The 16,371-nt window shown below is 54.7% G+C and overlaps 1 protein-coding gene across 1 annotated transcript in view; it reads left to right on the top strand.

Moving 5' to 3' along the window:
* Window positions 1–8,698: 8,698 nt before the first annotated feature.
* UFC1 (ubiquitin-fold modifier conjugating enzyme 1) overlaps window positions 8,699–16,371 on the top strand; it is a 15,065-nt gene continuing 7,392 nt past the window's right edge. Inside the window, exons 1-3 of the mRNA XM_073609273.1 lie at window positions 8,699–8,871; window positions 11,105–11,172; window positions 11,269–11,332. Coding sequence (XP_073465374.1) covers window positions 8,749–8,871; window positions 11,105–11,172; window positions 11,269–11,332 — 255 coding nt within the window. The 5' untranslated portion in view covers window positions 8,699–8,748. The remainder of the gene's footprint in view (window positions 8,872–11,104; window positions 11,173–11,268; window positions 11,333–16,371) is intronic.

The raw sequence follows: 16,371 nt of genomic DNA, 5'->3' as shown, positions 1-16,371 counted from the left end.
TCCGATCACACTCCCACCAGACATGCAGGTACGACCCTGTTGCAAGAGAGCATCGCCAACAAATAGATGAAGTTGAAGGAAAAATTTTCCGTAGAGAGGCGGGGTCCCTATACCACCTCGCCATAACCTTAAAATTTTTCTCTTGTGAATAACATGAGATTGAGGACTTATGTGCGAAATGAAACGCGGTTTGCCAATCCGCTCTGGAAGTGGTCTTTCCCAGGTCTGCCGACCATATTCTAGTGTAAGTGGGTAAGTCCTTTTGTGTAAGAGATTGAATCAGACTGTAAATATGTGAGAGCAAGTGTCTAGGTAATTCTTGCAGAGAGCTGAGGTGTTCAAAGTCAGTCAAGGGGCGATGGACCTGAGAGGAGGCGAAAAGATGTTTGGTGAAGGTGGAGAGGTGTAGGGAAGTGAGCCAGTCACAGTTTCCTGGTGGGATATTTGGTGTTCCATTGTCCGCTCGAATGAAGGAATAGGCTTGGGGCCAGGAGGAGCGGAGGAGAGAACCAATAGCATATGCCCCTATACCCTGTGGAAAGGCAGGATTATCAAAAAGTGGTGATAAGGGAGATGGGTCTGAAGATAGAATCTCACATAGACCTCTCTTGTACCATAGCACGAGGGCAGCTGTAGTTAGGGGTGAAGAGTCGGCCAAAGCTGATAAGTTGCGCTTATAACCCCAAAGTAAAGCCCTGAGATCTACGGGGGACATATCCTGTTCAACCATAACCGAGGCTTTTTGGAAAGGTCGTGGGAACCATTCAAGGATACGTGCCGTTAATGTGGCTTTGTAATAAAGCTCAAAATCAGGTAAGCCTGTACCACCTTGCAATTTTGGCCGAGTGAGTAACTTAAATTTGATTCTTGATAATCCTTTATTCCACAGAAAGCGAATGGAGAGAGAGCGCAGAGTAGAGAAAAAGGATTTGGGTACTATGACCGGTATTGTCTGGAATAGGTAGAGCAATTTGGGTAAAGTGTCCATCTTAAGGGTATTTATGCGTCCAAACCAGGGTATAGATTTGTCCCCCCATGAGGCAAGATCTTTACGGAGACGGGAAAGGAGGGGGATATAGTTCAATGCAAAGAGGTGTGAAAGGTTAATCGGTATAGTTACACCTAGGTACGTAATGCCCTTGGTCTGCCAATGAAATTAATAATTGGATTTGAGGAAGGACAAAGTGGAAGCAGGGAGAGAGATATTAAAAGCCTCAGTCTTGGAGATATTGAGTTTAAAATTACTTAACTTTCCAAAACGTTGGAATTCTGAGAACAGGGAGGGGAGTGTTATATGGGGTTGGCGGGCATAAATGAGTAAGTCGTCAGCGTACAGTGAAAGCTTATGGTGTGCGGATGGCGTGTGTATGCCTTGTATGGAATCATTTTGGTGAATGGCGCATGCTAGGTGTTCCATCACTATGACAAAAAGAAGGGGTGAAAGGGGGCATTCCTGGCGAGTCCCGTTGGATATATCAAATGCTGCTGATGAGGTACCATTAACCAGGACCGACGCAGAGGGGTGGGAGTAGAGTGACATAATTTTGGAAATGAAGGGGGATCCCAAACCGATTTGCTCAAGGGAAAGTTTCAAGAAACGCCAATTAACCCGGTCGAATGCCTTCTCGGCATCAAAGGAGAGAAGGCAGACCTGTTGATGGTGGCGTTGGGAGTAGGAGATGAGGTGAATAGTTTTGGTAGTGTTGTCCCGTGCCTCCCTACCCGGGACAAAGCCAACCTGATCTCTATGTATGATCCCGGAGAGAGAGGGGGAAACACGGTTAGCAAGGATTTTTGCAAAAAGTTTAAGGTCAATATTTCATAGTGATATCGGGCGATAACTGCTGCATTGAGAAGGGTCTTTATTGGGTTTCAATAAAATGGAAACATTGGCTGATAAAAGTTCTTTGGAGGGTAGGGTAGTGTCATCGATGGAGTTAAAGGCCCTGGTGAGGAATGGGACCAACAGTGGCGTGAAGGTTTTGTAAAACCTCAGGGTGTAGCCATCGGGATCTGGGCATTTGCCCGGTTTTAGTCCCTTGATGACGCCCAGGAATTCCGGTTCCAACAGAGGACCATACAAGTCCGCGGATACCTGGGGGTCAATCACGGGTAGCGCCGTTTCCGTTATGTAAGTCTGCATTGGATCTTGGGAGGGAGGCATAGAACTAGGAGGGGAAGTTAGCAGAAGGTTATATAACTGAGAATAAAAGTCTTTAAATGAGGTGGATATGTCTTTGCAGCCAAAGACTTTAGTCTGGTCTGGATTAGTAAGGAAGGGGATAGGGAGACGTGGCGCCCTGGGATGGATAACCTGTGCCAGGTGTTGACCACATTTGTTGGCTATAGAGTAATATGATTTTCGAGCACGGTCCCTAGCTATGAGGGAGTGGGAGTCTAGTAGTAGGAGCAGATCACGACGGGAATTGGAAAGAGCAACAAAAGTAGAGGGGTCTAGATTTAGTTTGTGTAGGGATTCCAGATCTGAAATGTTAGTCAGAAGGCGCCGAATGTCGTCAGACCTAATTTTTTTCAGGCGAGAACCGTTCTGTATCAGGACACCCCTGACCACACACTTCAGAGCCTCCCATTGGTTGAGTGGAGAAGTTGTATCTGATATATGGTCAATTCTAAAGTTATGGATCGCTTTAGTAACTTCAGCAATACATACCGAGTCTCGTAAAAGATTATCATTGAGGCGCCAGGAGTGCCCTCTACGTAACTGTGGGGGTCGGGCAAATGATAGGTAAACCGGAGAGTGGTCAGACTAAAGGGCATGTCCTAAAGAGGTTTGTAATTGTGTATCTAAGAGGGATTGGGAAATGAGGAAGTAGTCTAGTCTGCTATATGAGTTGTGTGCTATGGAAAAGTATTTGAAGTCTCTGTCTGTAGGATGGTGTATGCGCCACACGTCCACTAAGTGATTAGAATGTAAAAGAGATTTAATGTGTGAGAGTGAGGTCGTGGTCATGGAAGACTTACCAGTAGAGGTATCGGCAGACGGGGAAAGAGCCACATTGCAGTCGCCTCCAACGATAACATTTGGACCTCCAAAAGAGGCTAGTCTGGTGAGAGTGGATGATAGGAAGCGCGCCTGATCTGTGTTGGGGGCGTATATGTTGGCGACTGTGAAAAGAAAATTATTAAATTTTAGTTTAACCACTTCCAGCCCACGGACGTCATATGACGTCCTGGGCTTTGGGCGGGTATATCTGAATGATGCCTGTAGTTACAGACATCATTCAGATATTGCCGGTTTCAGCCGGCGAATCTCTACACCATAGGAACGATCATAGGGGCCGTTCCGCCGCTTGATCTTTCTATGGGAGGCGAGAGGGGACGTCCCCCCCCCTCCCGCCGCCCTCCGGTGCTTGCTCCGACTCACCGTTATGATTGGTGAGGCGGAGAGTGGATCCGCCGACGCCGGATGTAGATCGTAGAGATTTCCGGCGGACCAGATGGTCCCCGGAGTCTCTATGATCGTTGGAGGCCGGGCGCGATGTTATGACGTCACGCCCGGCCTCTCCATTCAAAAAAACGGCGCCGCTTCGGCTGGGAAGCTGCGATCGTTTTATTTTTTTCCCTATGGGGATTTTTAAGTACCGAACATTGGCGCCATTCCAAGAGCGTGTGCAATTTTGAAGCGTGACATGTTAGGTATCTATTTACTCGGCGTAACTTCATCTTTCACAAAATGCAAAAACATTGGGCCAACTTTACTGTTTTTTTTTTTTTTTAAACACAAAACAGTTTTTTTCCCCCAAAAAAAGCGTTCGAAAAATTCCTGCGCAAATACTGTGTGAGATAAAAGTTTCAACAACCGCCATTGTATTCTCTAGGGTCTTTGCTAAAAAAAACATATATAATGTTTGGGGGTTCTATGTAATTTTCTAGCAAAAAAATGATGATTTTTACATGTAGGAGAGAAATGTCAGAATTGGCCCGGTATTGAAGTGGTTAAGAAACACAAAACGACCATGATCATCAATATACGAGTCAAGAACCTCAGGGTAGAAGGACCTATGAAACGCGATCGACACCCCTTTAGATTTTGCAGAGGGGTTGGTACTGTGGAACCAGGAGGTGTAGTATCGATTGCGCATCATGGGTGTTGAACCAGACCGGAAGTGGGTTTCTTGTAGAAAGAGAACGTTAGTTCTCTGTTTGTGAAAGTGATAGAGGATCTGACTACGTTTTTCTGGGGTGTTAAAGCCTCTACAATTTTAGGAAGCTAGACTAAGAGGCGGAGTAGTGGCCATATCAAGGGGGGTATAATGGGAATGGGGAGAAAAATGGAGCACCGAGAGTCCCCCGTGAGACCGCCCCAGCCAGTAGGGAGGGGGATGGGATAGGGAAAGTGGGGAGGAAGGGAGTAGAAGCAGGGAAAGGAGTAGAAGGAGGTATGAGAGACATAAGGGCATTACCAAAACAGAGCAAGAAGAGAGAGAGAAAGGGAGAAGGAAGAAGAGAAGGAAAGAGAGTCCCAGGATCCATGATTGTCAAAACGATAATACTGTCTGACCTGAGGAGACCAGAAGAAGGAGGCTGGGACCCTGATCCTTGCAAATTATACAGTATACTGGATGTACTGAAATAGACCACTAGGCGGTGCCAGATAATCAAAAATTGAAAAAAAATAAATAAAATACAATACATAAAACTGTAAAGTATAGAACATCTGTAAACCATGGTACGGTGCCAAGTAAGGGCACCGAGTATTCCTAAGGGGGGGGGAGGGGTTAGTGTTTAGCATGGGGGCCCCGGGGGCCCAAAGGGCAAGTAGTATATGAATTAAACTGGGCTGTATAAGTAAGCGTAATAAGTATAAATAATAAGATATCACATTGAGGGAAAACATGTATTAACAAAATACTAGAAACAGTTTAGTGTTTCATGAAAGCAACAGTGGAATGCAAACAGGCGCACGAGTCCCTGGAGAAAAAGGAAAAATTATAGTTTAAAATCAGTGAACAGGGACCTCCGGCGTAAAAGAGCTTGATGTGCATCGGGATCAGCTTCACAGCAGGTGAGAAAGGCGGTGGTCCCAGAAGGCAAAGGTGATGGTTCAGAGGAAATTCTTCTTTGCATAACTTGCGATCCATTGTTCAGCTTTAGGCTGAGGAACCTGATGTCTTCCAAGGCAAAAACCCAAACGTGGGTAACAGTAAGAGAAAGAAAAGATTAACACCTTCCCATTGAGGAAAAACAATTAACAGTAACTGCTTGCAGGAAGGGGTGCAAATGAGTGAAGACCATCAAGGTAGGCTTGGGAGGAAAATCCTCAAGGTTCCAAGGTAGTGCAGGAGGCATTCCAGCTCACGTGGAGAAGGAGATAGATGACCAGCCGGTCTAGAGGACATCAATCGTCAGGGTCTATGCGAGGTGAGGATCCAGGACGGCGTTTGCGACTTTGTTTTTGCCACTGCAGGATATACGGCAGGCCAGGTGTAGTCGGAGAGAAGGGCCAATCCGGCACAGACACATGGGGCAACTCCACGGTGCTGAGGAATGCAGGGAGGTCACCCAGCGTGCGGAATGTGGCACTCTTACCATCATGGTGCACTCGCAATTGGAAGGGAAAGCGCCATTGATATTTCATTTGGCGTGATTGAAGAAGCTGTGTGAGAGGCTTCAGGGCCTTCCGCATGGTTAAGGTTAAACGGGAAAGATCAGGCAATAGCATTACGGGGGTGGTATTGAAAAGAATAGAGTCCTGTGTACTGGCGGCCCACATGATGGATTCCTTAATGTTGTAGAAATGCACTCTGCAGAGCGTATCACGAACAAATGAGGGGTCAGGATTCCTGGGGCCAGAGGTCCTGTGAACCCGGTCCAGCTCGAGGGGGTTGTCTTGGGCAATTGTAAGAGCTGATTAAAAATGGCCGTCACCGCCGCTTTCAAGTCCTTGGGTTCCACTGATTCAGGAATGCCGCGGATGAGGATATTATTACGCCTGTTTCTGTTTTCAATGTCATCTTGCTGATACGCGAGGTGCTGCAGCATGACCGTGTGAGAATTAAGTATTTCCTCATGCTTCTGAACCGTGGCATGGAGTGTCTCAGTTGTGGCTTCAATATCCTCAATGTCCACCAATGTCCCTTTTAAGCTCAGAGATCTCCTGTTTGTAAGTTTTCTCTATGCGGTGTACACATTGTTCAAAGTCAGCTTTTGTAGGGAGAGACCGCATGTAGCTGTGCAGGGATCTCATCTGAGTTTCCAGATCCCATCCATCCTCAGAGCCTATGGATGCAGTGGATCGGCTTCTGAAGAGTCTGGGGGGAGAATCTTGTGTCGCAGGGATAGTGTGGGATGCCTGGGAGCCAGCCATAGAGTCCAGGGCCGACTCGGAGCGGGCCGGGGACGGTGGCGCCATCTTGGATCTCGGCTGGCACTGGGCCGCAGCCGAGGATCGAGTGAAAAAACTCCCCAAATCGCCACCGGGACGAGATCTCCCTGTTCCCTGTTGATCCTGGTACTTAGCCTTCCCCATTGGAGTCTTTTATACAGCCGGATTCGGTGCAGAAACGCCCTGTAGAGCCAAGGGGTCCGGGAGCTGAAGCTCAGCACGTCCTCTCACTCCATGCATCAGGCCACGCCCCGTAATTTTAAAAAAAAAATGTGGGCAGTTTTTTTAGAAATGGGGGAGGAGCTGTCAAAAAAAGCTGATTTTCCAAGCCGCACGCTTCAACTGCCGACGCAGTTGTCCCCGGAGGGGAAATCTCTCCAATGGAGCCCATGGATAGTAGGAAAAAAAACTGACAGGGGTTCTAGCCCTCACCCATCCTACTTCCAAACACAATGCTATTTGCAAACAATCCGTTTACCCAAAATTAAGAAAAAATTACCTCAGGTGGGGGGCCTTCGACACCACCAGTAGGAACGGGTGATGTCACCACGCAGAGGTCGGAGCTCGGAATGGGCCAGGGAGAGCATTTTGGCGAGATTTCTGTCAAAAGGTGTGGTGGCATCACCCAGGAAGTTGCGGCGCCACCTGAGGTAATTTTTTTTAAAATGTGGGCAGTTTTTTTAGAAATGGGGGAGGAGCTGTCAAAAAAAGCTGATTTTCCAAGCCGCACGCTTCAACTGCTGACGCAGTTGTCCCCGGAGGGGAAATCTCTCCAATGGAGCCCATGGATAGCAGGAAAATAAATCTGACAGGGGTCCTAGCCCTCACCCATCCTACTTCCAAACACAATGCTATTTGCAAACAATCCGTTTACCCAAAATTAAGAAAAAATTACCTCAGGTGGGGAGAAACGGGTGACATCATTGTGCAGAGGTCAGAGTCCTGAATGGTCCCGAGAGCATTTTGGCGGGATTTCGAGCTCCTGGCTCTGTCAGAAGGTGTGGTGGCGTCACCGAGAAGTGCCGGTGGCACCACCTGAGGAAAGAAAAAAAAATTGGGCAGAACATTTACAAATGGGGGGAAGGGGCTGTCAAAAAGCCGTTTTTCCAAGCCGCACGCTTCAACTGCCGACGCAGTTGTCCCCGGAGAGGAAATCTCTCTAATGGAGCCCCTGGATAGCAGGAAAAAAAACTGACAGGGGTCCTAACCCTCCCCATCGTACCCCCAAACACAATGCTATTTGCAAACAATCTGTTCACCAAAAATTAACAAAAGATTACCTCAGGTGGTGCATCCGACACCTCCGGGAGGAACAGGTGACGTCACCGCGCAGAGGTCGGAGCTCAGAATGGTCCAGGGAGCATTTTGGCGGGATTTCGAGCTCCTGGCTCTGTTAGTAGGCATGGTAACGTCACCCAGAAGTGCCGGCGGCGCCATCTGAGGTGATTTTTTAAAATAAAATTGCCCACTTTGTTTAGAGATGGGAAGGAGGGTCTGTCGAAAAGCTGATTTTCCAAGGTGCACACCTCAATGGCCAACGCAGTTGTCCCCGGAGGGGGAACCTCTCTAGTGGAGCCCCTGGCTATCAGGAAAAAAAACTGACAGGGGTCCTAACCCTCTCCCACTGTACCCCCAAACACAATGCTATTTGCAAAGAATCCGTTCACCAAAAATGAAAAAAGGGGGAGGGGTTGTCAAAAAAGCCGGTTTTCCAAGCCGCACGCTTCAACTGACGACGCAGTTGTTCCCGGAAGGGGAAATCTCTCGAATGGTGCCCCTGGATAGCAAGAAAAAAAAACTGACAGGGGTCCTAACCCTCCCCCATTCTACCCCCAAACACAATGCTTATTGCAAACCATCCGTTCACCCATTTTTTTTTTTAAATTACCTCAGGTGGGGGGCATCCGACACCTTCGGGAGGAACGGGTGACATCACATCGCAGAGGTCGGAGCTCAGAGAGAATAGAGTGCCAAAAAAAAGACATTGCCTCGGTAACGTCAATAACGCAATAGCCGCCCATATCCGCACGCTCCAGGTAACCCCGGATATGCTGGAAATCTTCTATGAGGACACAAACAGCCAAATTGTAGTCAATATTCCAAATCGCGCCCTTCAACCACGTGTTTTGACAACGGCGCGTCAACCACTGACGCATTTCGCCACAGTAATCTGCAGACTTCCTCAGGGCAGCACAATTCAGGCTTTATTGTCATTTATTCAGGATGGCTCCAGGTCTCTCTTTCGTTTGCAGCCGAGCTGGCGCCATTATTTTCAAATATTTCTGTCAGAACAGGTGAAAGTTTACAGGGAAACGCCTGATGCCAGTAGTGAAGATGGCGGCGCCGGCCTCAAGCTAGCATGACAGGCACTTCCGGTCTCCCCTCCTTCTCTGCCAGCCATCATGGTGGATGAGGCTACACGCCGGGTTGTGTCAGAGATCCCGCTGCTGAAGACCGGGGCCAGCCCGCGGGACAAGGAGCTGTGGGTGCAGCGGCTGAAGGAGGAGTACCAGACCCTCATTAAGGTGTGTGTGTGGGGGGGCGGTCCGCCGCTGTAATGTGCCCCCCGGGGATAAGGAGGGGCTCAGAGGTTCCGGGGTGCAGGAGGTGTGAGGATCCTCTGATAGTACTATGAGGACAAATACTGAAATCTGATTTATATTGGTCATAATACCTCTCCCACCCTCTCTGTCCCCTAACACCCTGCAATATGATTGGTCATAATATGACTATATATATAATATGATTTAGATCAGTTGTCCACTAGTTTCCGTCCTGTCCTGGTGACACCCCCACCCAGGGCGGAAACTAGGGGGGCGGGCAGGGGGTTCATGTACCCCAGGTGCTGTATTGAGAGGGGCGCCATGATTGGGGGGGAACTGCACCTTCTTTATCGGCAAAACTAACAAGGCCAGCTCTACCCCAGGTTCTACTGTGCTGGTGACACCCTCCGGCTTTTTGTCTCCGGTGCCACCCTCCGGCTTTCTTTCCCCGGTACCACCCTTTCTGTCCCCGGTGACACCCTCCGGCTTTCTGTCCCCGGTGACACCCTCCGGCTTTCTGTCCCCGGTGACACCCTCCGGCTTTCTGTCCCCGGTGACACCCCCCCCCCGGCTTTCTTCCCCCGGTGACACCCTTTCTGTCCCTGGTGCCACCCTCCAGCTTTCTGTCCCCGGTGCCACCCTCCAGCTTTCTGTCCCCGGTGCCACCCTCCGGCTCTCTGTCCCCGGTGCCACCCTCCGGCTTTCTTTCCCTGGTGCCACCCTCCGGCTTTTCTTTCTCCGGTACCACCCTTTCTGTCTCCAGTGCCACCCTCCGGCTCTCTGTCCCCGGTGCCACCCTCCGGCTTTCTTTCCCTGGTGCCACCCTCCGGCTTTCTTTCTCCGGTACCACCCTTTCTGTCTCCAGTGACACCCTCCGGCTTTCTGTCCCCGGTGACACCCTCCGGCTTTCTGTCCCCGGTGCCACCCCCTGGCTTTCTGTCCCCGGTGACACCCTCTGGCTTTCTGTCCCCGGTGACACCCTCTGGCTTCCTGTCCCCGGTGACACCCTCCGGCTTTCTGTCCCCGGTGACACCTTCCAGCTTTCTGTCCCCGGTGACACCCCCCGTATTTCTGTCCCCGGTGACACCCTCCGGCTTTCTGTCCCCGGTGACACCTTCCAGCTTTCTGTCCCCGGTGACACCCCCCGTATTTCTGTCCCCGGTGACACCCTCCGGCTTTCTGTCCCCGGTGACACCCTCCGGCTTTCTGTCCCCGGTGACACCCTCCGGCTTTCTGTCCCCGGTGACACCCTCCGGCTTTCTGTCCTCGGTGACACCCTCCGGCTTTCTGTCCTCGGTGACACCCTCCGGCTTTCTGTCCTCGGTGACACCCTCCGGCTTTCTGTCCTCGGTGACACCCTCCGGCTTTCTGTCCCTGGTGACACCCTCCGGCTTTCTGTCCCCGGTGACACCCTCCGGCTTTCTGTCCCCGGTGACACCCTCCGGCTTTCTGTCCCCGGTGACACCCTCCGGCTTTCTGTCCTCGGTGACACCCTCCAGCTTTCTGTCCCCGGTGACACCCTCCGGCTTTCTGTCCTCGGTGACACCCTCCAGCTTTCTGTCCCCCGGTGACACCCTCCGGCTTTCTGTCCTCGGTGACACCCTCCGGCTCTCTGTCCCCGGTGACACCCTCCGGCTCTCTGTCCCAGGTGCCACCCTTTCTGTCTCTGTTGACACCCTCCGGCTCTCTGTCCCCGGTGACACCCTCCGGCTCTCTGTCCCCGGTGCCACCCTTTCTGTCTCTGACACCCTCCGGCTTTCTGTCTCCGGTGACACCCCCTGGCTTTCTTTCCCCGGTGACACCCCCTGGCTTTCTGTCCCCGGTGACACCCCCTGGCTTTCTGTCCCCGGTGACACCCCCTGGCTTTCTGTCCCCGGTGACACCCCCTGGCTTTCTGTCCCCGGTGACACCCCCTGGCTTTCTGTCCCCGGTGGCACCTCTGCGGCTGGCACCGCCCCCTGAATCCGCCCACTTCTGAAGGGAGGGAGTCTTTACCAGGAGCTCCTACCTCACTTACTACACGTCTTTCACTCACCTACTACCCCTGACCTGGGTCTTTGCCCCGGGTGAAAGAATGTCTAGTTTCCCCACTGCCCCCCCTCCCCCTGGAGATTGGGGCAGGTCCATCTTAAAGCTCCTGCCCCCCCCAGGGACTTTCCTTCTATGTGATTGGCTGTATATATTTGTAATTCGTTTCCTGTTTTGCCCCCCGCAGTACGTGGAGAACAACAAAAAGGCGGACAATGATTGGTTCAGACTGGAGTCGAATAAAGAAGGCACCAGGTGAGATGTGGGTGGGGCTGCTGGCAGGAGCTCCGCCTCCCATGCCGGTTGACGCTGTGATGGCATAACGGGCTCTCCTCCCCCGCTGTGTTGCAGGTGGTTCGGGAAATGCTGGTACATCCATGAGCTGCTGAAGTACGAGTTCGATGTGGAGTTCGATGTGAGTGGTTCTGGAAAAATTCGATTTTTCATGGTTTTTGACCAGAGCAGCAAATTTATCATCCAATCTGTGATAGGTGTCAGGAGTAAATGGGAGGGGCTGGAAGGTGTGGGGGGAGGGGCCTAATCAGGTGTAGAAAGACAATAAGTAAGAGAAAATCTGCCCGTCATACCTTCTTGGTGACAACAGTACAGGGAGTAAGAAGGTGGGGTGTCACCAGGACAGGAAGTGAGAAGGTGGGGTGTCACCAGGACAGGAAGTGAGAGGGTGGGGGTGTCACCAGGACAGGAGGTGAGAGGGTGGGGGTGTCACCAGGACAAGAAGTGAGAAGGTGGGGTGTCACCAGGACAGGAAGTAAAATGATGGGGGTGTGCCAATTGGACAAGAAGTGAGAGGGTGGGGGTGTCGCCAGGACAGGAAGTGAGAGAGTGGGGGTGTCGCCTGGAACAGGAAGTGAGAGGGTGGGGTGTCGCCTGGAACAGGAAGTGAGAGGGTGGGGTGTCACCGGGACAGGAAGTGAGAGGGTGGGGTGTCACCGGGACAGGAAGTGAGAGGGTGGGGTGTCACCGGGACAGGAAGTGAGAGGGTGGGGTGTCACCGGGACAGGAAGTGAGAGGGTGGGGTGTCACCGGGACAGGAAGTGAGAGGGTGGGGGTGTACATGGGACAGGAAGTGAGAGGGTGGAGGTGTACATGGGACAGGAAGTGAGAGGGTGGGGGTGTCACCGGGACAGGAAGTGAGAGGGTGGGGTGTCACCAGGACAAGAAGTGTGAGGGTGGGGGTGTCAACAGGACCGGGAAGTGTGAGGGTGGGGGTGTCCCCAGAACCAGAAGTGAGATTGTGTCACCAGCACAGGAAGTGTGAGGATGTGGGTGTCACCAGCACAGGAGGTGAGAAGGTGGGGGTTTCACCAGAACAGGAAGTGAGAGGGTGTTTCCAGGACCATAATTGAGGGTTTGAGGTGTCCCCAGGACAAGAGGTGTGAGGATGTGGGTGTCACCAGGACAGGAGGTGAGAGGGTGGGGGTGTCACCAGGACAGGAAGTGAGAGGTGTCACCAGCACAGGAAGTGTGAGCATGTGGGGGTCACCAGGACAGGAAGTGAGGGGATGGGGGTGTCACCAGGACAGGAGGTGTGAGGGTGGGGTGTCACCGGGACAGGAAGTGAGAGGGTGGGGTGTCACCGGGACAGGAAGTGAAAGGGTGGGGGTGTCACCGGGACAGGAAGTGAGAGGGTGGGGGTGTCACCGGGACAGGAAGTGAGAGGGTGGGGGTGTCACCGGGACAGGAAGTGAGAGGGTGGGGGTGTCGTCGCCAGGACAGGAAGTGAGAGGGTGGGGGTGTCGTCGCCAGGACAGGAAGTGAGAGGGTGGGGGTGTCGTCGCCAGGAAGTGAGAGGGTGGGGGTGTCGTCGCCAGGAAGTGAGAGGGTGGGGGCTTCGTCGCCAGGAAGTGAGAGGGTGGGGGCTTCGTCGCCAGGACAGGAAGTGAGAGGGTGGGGGTGTCGTCGCCAGGACAGGAAGTGAGAGGGTGGGGGTGTCGTCGCCAGGACAGGAAGTGAGAGGGTGGGGGTGTCGTCGCCAGGACAGGAAGTGAGAGGGTGGGGGTGTCGTCGCCAGGACAGGAAAGTGAGAGGGTGGGGGTGTCGTCGCCAGGACAGGAAGTGAGAGGGTGGGGGTGTCGTCGCCAGGACAGGAAGTGAGAGGGTGGGGGTGTCGTCGCCAGGACAGGAAGTGTGAGGATGTGGGTGTCACCAGGACAGGAAGTGAGAGGGTGGGGGTGTCACCACCAGGACAGGAAGTGAGAGGGTGGGGGTGTCACCACCAGGACAGGAATTGAGAGGGTGGGGGTGTCACCACCAGGACAGGAAGTGAGAGGGTGGGGGTGTCACCACCAGGACAGGAATTGAGAGGGTGGGGGTGTCACCACCAGGACAGGAAGTGAGAGGGTGGGGGTGTCACCACCAGGACAGGAAGTGAGAGGGTGGGGGTGTCACCACCAGGACAGGAAGTGAGAGGGTGGGGGTGTCACCAGACCAGGAAGTGAGAGGGTGGGGGTGTCACCAGAACAGGAGGTGAGGGGGTGGGAGTGTCCCCAGGACAGGAAGTGAGAGGGTGTCACCAGCACAGGAAGTAATAGGATGTGGGGGTCCCCAGGACCGGAAGTGAGGGTGGGGGTGTCCCCAGAACCAGAAGTGAGATTGTGTCACCAGCACAGGAAGTGTGAGGATGTGGGTGTCACCAGCACAGGAGGTGAGAGGGTGGGGGTGTCACCAGCACAGGAAGTAATAGGATGTGGGGGTCCCCGGGACAGGAAGTGAGAGGGTGGGGGTGTCCCCGGGACAGGAAGTGAGAGGGTGGGGGTGTCCCCGGGACAGGAAGTGAGAGGGTGGGGGTGTCCCCGGGACAGGAAGTGAGAGGGTGGGGGTGTCCCCGGGACAGGAAGTGAGAGGGTGGGGTGTCCCCCGGGACAGGAAGTGAGAGGTGGGGGTGTTCCCAGGACCATAATTGAGGGTTTGAGGTGTCACCAGGACAGGAGGTGTAAGGATGTGGGTGTCACCAGGACAGGAGGTGAGAGGGTAGGGGTGTCACCAGGACAGGAAGTGAGAGGTTGTCACCAGCACAGGAAGTGTGAGGATGTGGGGGTCACCAGGACAGGAAGTGAGGGGATGGGGGTGTCACCAGGACAGGAGGTGTGAGGGTGGGGTGTCACCGGGACAGGAAGTGAGAGGGTGGGGGTGCCACCGGGACAGGAAGTGAGAGGGTGGGGGTGCCACCGGGACAGGAAGTGAGAGGGTGGGGGTGTCATCGCCAGGACAGGAAGTGAGAGGGTGGGGGTGTCGTCGCCAGGACAGGAAGTGAGAGGGTGGGGGTGTCGTCGCCAGGACAGGAAGTAAGAGGGTGGGGGTGTCGTCGCCAGGACAGGAATTGTGAGGATGTGGGTGTCACCAGGACAGGAAGTGAGAGGGTGGGGGTGTCACCACCAGGACAGGAAGGGTGAGGGTGAGGGTGGGGGTGTCACCAGAACAGGAGGTGAGGGGGTGGGGGTGTCCCCAGGACAGGAAGTGAGAGGGTGTCACCAGCACAGGAAGTAATAGGATGTGGGGGTCCCCTGGACAGGAAGTGAGAGGGTGGGGGTGTCCCCGGGACAGGAAGTGAGAGGGTGGGGGTGTCCCCGGGACAGGAAGTGAGAGGGTGGGGGTGTCCCCGGGACAGGAGGTGAGAGGGTGGGGGTGTCCCCGGGACAGGAGGTGAGAGGGTGGGGGTGTCCCCGGGACAGGAGGTGAGAGGGTGGGGGTGTCCCCGGGACAGGAGGTGAGAGGGTGGGGGTGTCCCCGGGACAGGAGGTGAGAGGGTGGGGGTGTCCCCGGGACAGGAGGTGAGAGGGTGGGGGTGTCCCCGGGACAGGAGGTGAGAGGGTGGGGGTGTCCCCGGGACAGGAGGTGAGAGGGTGGGGGTGTCCCCGGGACAGGAGGTGAGAGGGTGGGGGTGTCCCCGGGACAGGAGGTGAGAGGGTGGGGGTGTCCCCGGGACAGGAGGTGAGAGGGTGGGGGTGTCCCCGGGACAGGAGGTGAGAGGGTGGGGGTGTCCCCGGGACAGGAGGTGAGAGGGGTGGGGGTGTCCCCGGGACAGGAGGTGAGAGGGTTGGGGGTGTCCCCGGGACAGGAGGTGAGAGGGTGGGGGTGTCCCCGGGACAGGAGGTGAGAGGGTGGGGGTGTCCCCGGGACAGGAGGTGAGAGGGTGGGGGTGTCCCCGGGACAGGAGGTGAGAGGGTGGGGGTGTCCCCGGGACAGGAGGTGAGAGGGTGGGGGTGTCCCCGGGACAGGAGGTGAGAGGGTGGGGGTGTCCCCGGGACAGGAGGTGAGAGGGTGGGGGTGTCCCCGGGACAGGAGGTGAGAGGGTGGGGGGTGTCCCCCGGGACAGGAGGTGAGAGGGTGGGGGTGTCCCCGGGACAGGAGGTGAGAGGGTGGGGGTGTCCCCGGGACAGGAGGTGAGAGGGTGGGGGTGTCCCCGGGACAGGAGGTGAGAGGGTGGGGGTGTCCCCGGGACAGGAGGTGAGAGGGTGGGGTGTCCCCGGGACAGGAGGTGAGAGGGTGGGGTGTCCCCGGGACAGGAGGTGAGAGGGTGGGGTGTCCCCGGGACAGGAGGTGAGAGGGTGGGGGTGTCGTCGCCAGGACAGGAAGTGAGAGGGTGGGGGTGTCGTCGCCAGGAAGTGAGAGGGTGGGGGGTGTCGTCGCCAGGACAGGAAGTGAGAGGGTGGGGGTGTCGTCGCCAGGACAAGAAGTGAGAGAGTGGGGGTGTCACCAGCAGAGGAAGTGTGAGGATGTGGGTGTCACCAGGACAGGAAGTGAGAGGGTGGGGGTGTCACCACCAGGACAGGAAGTGAGAGGGTGGGGGTGTCACCAGACCAGGAAGTGAGAGGGTGGGGGTGTCACCAGAACAGGAGGTGAGGGGTGGGGGTGTCCCCAGGACAGGAAGTGAGAGGGTGTCACCAGCACAGGAAGTAATAGGATGTGGGGGTCCCCGGGACAGGAAGTGGGAGGGTGGGGGTGTTCCCAGGACCATAATTGAGGGTTTGAGGTGTCACCAGGACAGGAGGTGTAAGGATGTGGGTGTCACCAGGACAGGAGGTGAGAGGGTAGGGGTGTCACCAGGACAGGAAGTGAGAGGTTGTCACCAGCACAGGAAGTGTGAGGATGTGGGGGTCACCAGGACAGGAAGTGAGGGGATGGGGGTGTCACCAGGACAGGAGGTGTGAGGGTGGGGTGTCACCGGGACAGGAAGTGAGAGGGTGGGGGTGCCACCGGGACAGGAAGTGAGAGGGTGGGGGTGTCATCGCCAGGACAGGAAGTGAGAGGGTGGGGGTGTCGTCGACAGGAAGTGAGAGGGTGGGGGTGTCGTCGCCAGGACAGGAAGTAAGAGGGTGGGGGTGTCGTCGCCAGGACAGGAATTGTGAGGATGTGGGTGTCACCAGGACAGATAGTGAGAGGGTGGGGGTGTCACCACCAGGACAGGAAGGGTGAGGGTGGGGGTGTCACCAG

Source organism: Aquarana catesbeiana, linkage group LG13, assembly GCF_042186555.1.
Source record: "Aquarana catesbeiana isolate 2022-GZ linkage group LG13, ASM4218655v1, whole genome shotgun sequence".
NCBI lineage: Eukaryota > Metazoa > Chordata > Amphibia > Anura > Ranidae > Aquarana > Aquarana catesbeiana.
The sequence above is the reverse complement of the archived record's forward strand: the minus strand, read 5'-3'. Positions and strand labels throughout refer to the sequence as shown.